The sequence below is a fragment of the Strigops habroptila genome, chromosome 1, assembly GCF_004027225.2.
Source record: "Strigops habroptila isolate Jane chromosome 1, bStrHab1.2.pri, whole genome shotgun sequence".
Lineage (NCBI taxonomy): Eukaryota > Metazoa > Chordata > Aves > Psittaciformes > Psittacidae > Strigops > Strigops habroptila.
This window is the reverse complement of record NC_044277.2, coordinates 87,139,180-87,145,179: the sequence shown is the minus strand read 5'-3', so window position 1 is coordinate 87,145,179 and position 6,000 is coordinate 87,139,180. Positions and strand designations below refer to the sequence as shown.

Sequence of the window (6,000 nt, the reverse complement as noted above, 5' to 3'; positions counted from 1 at the left end):
TCTGCCTGGGAGTGCAATGAAAACCAGCACTTGAAGTTGCACTGCAGGCAGCCTGAGGTAGAGACACCATTAAAAACCAGTAATATGGTGAGCATGGCTTCTTGGGCTATGTCCCTGAGAAAACCCCCTCCAGACTTCCACTTCCTATGCCCTTGTGCCATGAGCAGTTCTAGTCTGTCTAAGAACTGAAACCTCAGTGCCCAAGATGTTTCCTTAGCCCAAATGCTTTGAAATGCTCCTGGTGAGCAGGGCTGGGGTAAGACAGGCAGGGAGAGGGAGGGAGTAAGCAAAGACGTGCCAGCAGCGGTGGCAGATCCTCAGAGGTGGTGTGGGGGGGGAGGGCTTGGCAGCCCTTTCAGCACTGTCCTATTGCAACAGGAGGGAGGAGGATATACAGAGGTTACTTAAAAGCCCCCAACTTTTTTCCAGGCTTCTATTGCACTTCAGAAATTCTGCAAGGGAGAAGGGACAAAAAAAGACTATCTGAAAATAAGGTACCCTTGCTAACTAAAAAACTTCCTTTAGGAGCTTACTGCTATTAAATAATTGCCACATTTTGAACTGCTGTTTTCAGGAGCTTTGGGAAGAAGTTGAGTTCTCATCCATGAATATTTTCTTAGAAGGGTGGCATGGCTTTTTCATTGCTACATTCTTACACTGAAATAGATGCGAAAGCAGTTTTGACTAGCTCAAAGAGAAGTCTCTGATCAGCCTACATCTGAGAATTCCCTTAAGGTCGTTAGTGGGAGAGAAAATAAGTGGATAAGTGCTTTTTTCTTCCTCCCTCCCCCCCTTTTCTCTCCTCTCTCTCTTTTTTTTTTCTTTCCCATTTTCTCTCTCTCTCTCTCTCAAAAGTGGATTCTCTAGATGCAGGAGTTAGCCCTTTAGATATCGGGTGTTTGTGTGCATAGGGACAAAAATACAATTCTCCAGTAATCATCCACAGACTGTTGTAGGCTGTAGTATTTGGGATGATTGCAGTATAACTTTGAATGACATTTTTATTAGGGGAGATAGTATGTGATGCACTTTCTGAAAATATAATTTGCTATTTTGGATTCAATAATGCTGTTTTGGAGGGTGGGAGAGTGAATGATTTTCCAGTTCTTTCACCTAAAACTCCCTGATGTTTTTAATGCCTTCTTCTTCTTGGCAAATACTTCTGTTAGGCTTCCCTCTCCTTCTTGTGGCCCTCTTCTTCTCTTATTCACGCGTTTTGACAAACACAAAATGCCTTCCAATCCTTAGAGAGCTGTGCTCCATCATTAGACTGATGTTTTCTGCCTCTCAGTTTTTATTTATGTGAGTTTAAAAATGTGTGGCTCTCTGATACCCCACACTGTTTCTGGGTTCTCCTATCTTACATGTGCCATGCTTGCTCATGTTTGCTTTTTCCTTGCACTCTTCCTTTCTTTCATGGTGTTACAACATTTTTTAATACAGGATGTCTGAAACAACGAGCACCAACGAGGAAAAGAAGAAACCTCCTCTGAATGGAAGAAGAGCCATCCCATCAAACAACTCCAATGATGAAGAAAATGAGGTCCCTGAGATGGAGGCTTTTGGATTGATACCTAGAGGATTTAATCCAAAAGGTACAGTGTAAAATTAAACCATGAGTCTATTTTTACATCTTCCATACTCACTTCTGCCCAGCTCTGTGAATTAAAATCAAACCACTTTTTTCCTTACATGTCTTGATCTCAGACAGGTTTTATTGCTGTTCATGAGAAAACAAGCTAAAAACACCCTCTCCTTTTAATGGCCCTTCTGGTTTGTGTGGCCTTAAACTGTCTGTGAAACTACTGCACAATGCTGGCTGGCAGGGAAAAATTGTGCTAGGTGTTCAGCTCGCTTGTAAAAATGAATGTGAAACTGAAAAGAATCTCCATATTTTTAATTTTCCTCCTGTGAAAAGTGTTTCAATCATTTGACTGGGGAGACAAAACAATATCATTGTAGGGGATGGGTAAATAAAACCGCATTCTCAGTGACAATTCTTTGGAGTGAACCTGAAAAAAAATAGGTAAGATTTGGTTTAAAAGAAACCAGGGTTGTCTCCTGAGGGAGTCACCAACCAAATGACATTAATTTTTGGCCTATTTGAAATGAACAGCAGAACTTGTTGAACGTGGCAACTCAGGTTAGCCAGATGTAATAATACTTAATGCTCATATGGGACTTTTCATTCAGGGTTGAAAGAGTGCTTAATAAATGTAGATAAGCATTAATTACTGCATTTTACACACTTGGAAACAGGCAAAGAACTTTTAATTGACAAGTTCAAATTTCTATTGCAAAGCATTATTTCTGTAATCCTAATCATGTGCCTTAACCACACATCACCCCCATTTTAATACACTTAACCACACATCACCCCCATTTTAATACACACTCTTTTCTTTAAAAAGCATTTCTTTTTAAAAATGCCTGAGCAAACCAACTGGCATGTTAAGACTGTAGAAATTTTGCTTGAACCTTTTCAAAGAACCCTGTAGCTCTGGGGCACATATGTGTGTTTAAATTGTCAAATGTAATGCAGTACAGGTCCTGACTAGACATCATTTCAAACCCAATATGTTCCCAGAAGCTGGGGATGTGTAAGTGTGGGATACCTTAGAAGGAATGCAGCCTGTAGCTAAAGCCCACCAGTACGAGAAGAAAGATTCCTATTGCTTTTTGATGTGCTTCACATGATGCTTTGAATGAAGTGCAGTGCTGGTGGGTGGGAGCCTCTTGCTTTTCAGAAATGCAATGGGAACTTAGGAATGTCAGGTCAAGTGAGTTGAGGCAGGAGCCTAACATGTGCTTAAGGTGATGCTGCTGGTGAGAAAAACAGCCCTTGTCCAAAGCAAGAGTTTGCATGGCCATAGGATAAACCTGGCTATAGGACTGGTATGACTGAAAAATAAATTTGTGTATGACGGCAAAGCTCTTTTTGTAGAGCTAGATCAGCTCTGCTGTGCAGTTCAGCTCTGTAATGCTTGTAGCAACAACATGCAATGGGTGACCTGAAGGCAAGGGACAGCAGCAGTGTTCCTGCCTCAGTGCACATCAGCAGTGATCTAAGCCTTTTACACCAGCTGATGTAAGTGCAGTCTCTGGACACACTCTTTTGGGCAGGATGCTTAAGTCATCTGTCAGACCATATTACAGGTTTATAGCCTAATGGAGCTCAGACTGGGACTTACATTCAGGAGCTGAGCCTGCCCAGAGCACCTGCAGTGTTGTGCTTGGGGGATAAAGTGAGTGCAGGCAGAGCAGGAGCAAGAGAGTATGACAGGGCTCTAGTGCCACAAGCACATCCTTCCAGAGAACTGCTTGTGCCACCTCCCTCCCCCTCTGCAAACCTCTACATTTCTGTGTTGTCCAAATTCTTTGTAGTGGTTGCCGTATGTCATTGCCATAACACACTGAACAAAGCATCCAAATGCTTTTATCCCAGCTGTTACAACTGAGGTGTTTTCTAGCCCTTGGGGTGGGATAGGACACCTGCAGTAAACATCTAAACATCACTGTTTTCACGTGTGCCAAATCGTAGTCAACACAGAGCCATCCGGTGAGCGGAGGTGAAGGCACAGGTTGTCCGGAGAGGCAGTGGGTGTCACTTCCAGGGCGACCTGTAACCTTCTGTCAGCTATGCTGGCTGCAGCAACCAGCCACCAACTGACCGTAATAACAGGTTACATACCAGGCTCACATCATTCAGATTCCTAAATTTAACTGAATCCTTCCCTCGATCTGTGCAGTGTAGGTGTCTACAGCCGAGCTAGTCACCCTCTTTTCCCTTGACAGCCAACAGAGAGAAACAGGCATTTTTAGGGTGTGATTCATTTGACCTATTTTAGCTACTACTCTAGGATGAGGTAAAACCTTGTGCTTGACTAGCTCGCTGCTGACACCCACTTCTACTCCGCTGAATCACAGCCGGAGCGAGCAGTGGATGCTGCCAGGGACTGCTGCCTCCCCAGCCCGGTCAGTGGGCTGCCTGCTGCTGAAGCCCGGCTTGCTTGCGGGAGGAGGTGCTCAGTGAGGAGGACGCGCAGCCCCCGAGTGCTTCTTCATCAAGGAGCCTGTGTCTCCATGAGCACGCCTGTGCTGTGTCCTCCCCCTGGCTCTTCCTCGCCAGCTCATCTCACTGCAATGTGTTATGAGTGGGCCTGGTGCTTACAGCCGCTTGGTGGGAGGACACAGCCCTGCGGCCCCGCAGTCTGCAAGCTCCCCACGCACCCTCCTTTGCAAAGTTTGGCAACTCACCAAGGAATCGTGCTTTCCCCTGTTAGCAGAGTGATGGGCACCTCCTTTGGAAACTCACTCTATTGAGTTTGTAATCCAGAGCCCTTTCTCTCTGGCCCTCCAAGAAAACCTGATGTTTGAAAGCTATTCTTGTTACTCAAACAAACAACTCAAACTTGTAGTCATTTATTTTCATGAAAGCTTAACATTGCAAAAGGTTTAAGAAAGCATCAGGCTGCTGCCTCTCATGCAGCAAGCCCGTCTGCACTAAACAGCAGACCAGGCTAAGGTAAACCATCATATGAACTTGACTTCAAAGGGGAAGCCTCGATGGCCATTTGTCCCTCACAAACAGATGAGCATAGACTGGAACCTTCATTTTGATTGCACCCTGGTGATGGTGTTAGCACATCCCATTACCCTGCTTGGTTTTATTCTCTGTAATTACCATTAGTATAATTAACATGGGCTCGGTCACAGGTTATCTTCACCTGGCAAGCTCAATATACATTCTAACGTTGAGTGCAGGTGCAATGTGTTGTCCGCAGATGCGTATGGCTGTGTTTTGACAGGAGCCATGTAAGTCCTGAGATAAAATGTAGCAAATGGTGAACTGATGGCCCAGGGTGGCTCAGCTCTGCAGTTCCTTGAAGGGGTTAATGTGAAGGAAGGGCTGGGTCACTATTGCCTTTTATTTCAGAACATGAGATGAAAACACAACAAACCCTTAACTCCATTTGTATGCTTTCTCAGAAGGAGGGAGAAGTCGAGTCAAACTTGCTGGTAGCTTCTCCCAGTAAGAGCCCCAAGACATGCAGCTTTTACATGCAGTGCTTTCAGCCTGGGAGGTGTTGGGGGAGATAAGGGGAGAGCCTCACCCCTGCACCCGCTTTACCCCCCTAGAGGAAATCCCCGCCTCATATAATTTAATTGTGAGCTTTGTCAGCATTGTTATGAGCGATCATAGGTAAGTTTTGCAGGGAGAGAGGCAAAGACATGCTCCACTTCACAGAGGGGCAATGAGAATGATTTCTGAGCATAATGTATTTAACGTTTCACTCAAAAAACATCTCTGGAACTTCAGCCATGCTGCAGTGGGGCTCTACAGAAGTTACTCTGGAAGCCTGGTGAATTGAGCAGAGAATAACAATAACATTACCATGGTACTTCAAGCCTCACTCAGGATTGAACACGGTATTCCAGCCTTTCCTCAGGTTAAGGTTAGCAGGAGGCTGATGGTTTGGGGTTCAGTTGTTCAGGACTTTTCCATGAAAGGATCCTTATTGTGCTGTGTCCTTGGACATTTCCCTTTCCTTCTGTTTCCCAGAGGGCAGGGTGAGGCAGCTGATGGGGACAATGCACAGGTGGAACCTGCTCCTGCCGCCCTTATTTTTCCCTCTCCTGTCAGCTGTAGCCCAGAGCCCAGGCTGGGTGGTTTGGTTGAGGCATGAGACAGACCATGTTGGTGTCCAGGGGAGCTTCTGCCTGCTGATGTCTTGAATGCATCCCTGCAGAATCCCTGCTCCCAAAAGGGAGCTGCTTTGCTGCTTGTCCAGAGCTGGCCACTGTGCAGTGTTTCCCTGCCTTCAAGGAAAAATATTTGCAAAGCTGTTGTCTGAGCTTCTGTGAAATGGGTTGTATTCAGCCATTGGTGACTTGAATATCCAACTCATTCCCTGAGCACACCATTCCTGCTCACAGTGTACTCAGTAACAGGCCAAATTAACCACCATCATGAGTACACGCAGCTCCACCAGCTGCTGT

General features: G+C 45.4%; 1 protein-coding gene across 1 annotated transcript in view; it reads left to right on the top strand.

Annotated features, from left to right (window-relative positions):
- Positions 1–356: 356 nt before the first annotated feature.
- Positions 357–6,000, top strand: part of F13A1 (coagulation factor XIII A chain) — a 61,499-nt gene continuing 55,855 nt past the window's right edge. Inside the window, exons 1-2 of the mRNA XM_030512289.1 lie at positions 357–494; positions 1,444–1,595. Coding sequence (XP_030368149.1) covers positions 1,445–1,595 — 151 coding nt within the window. The 5' untranslated portion in view covers positions 357–494; position 1,444. The remainder of the gene's footprint in view (positions 495–1,443; positions 1,596–6,000) is intronic.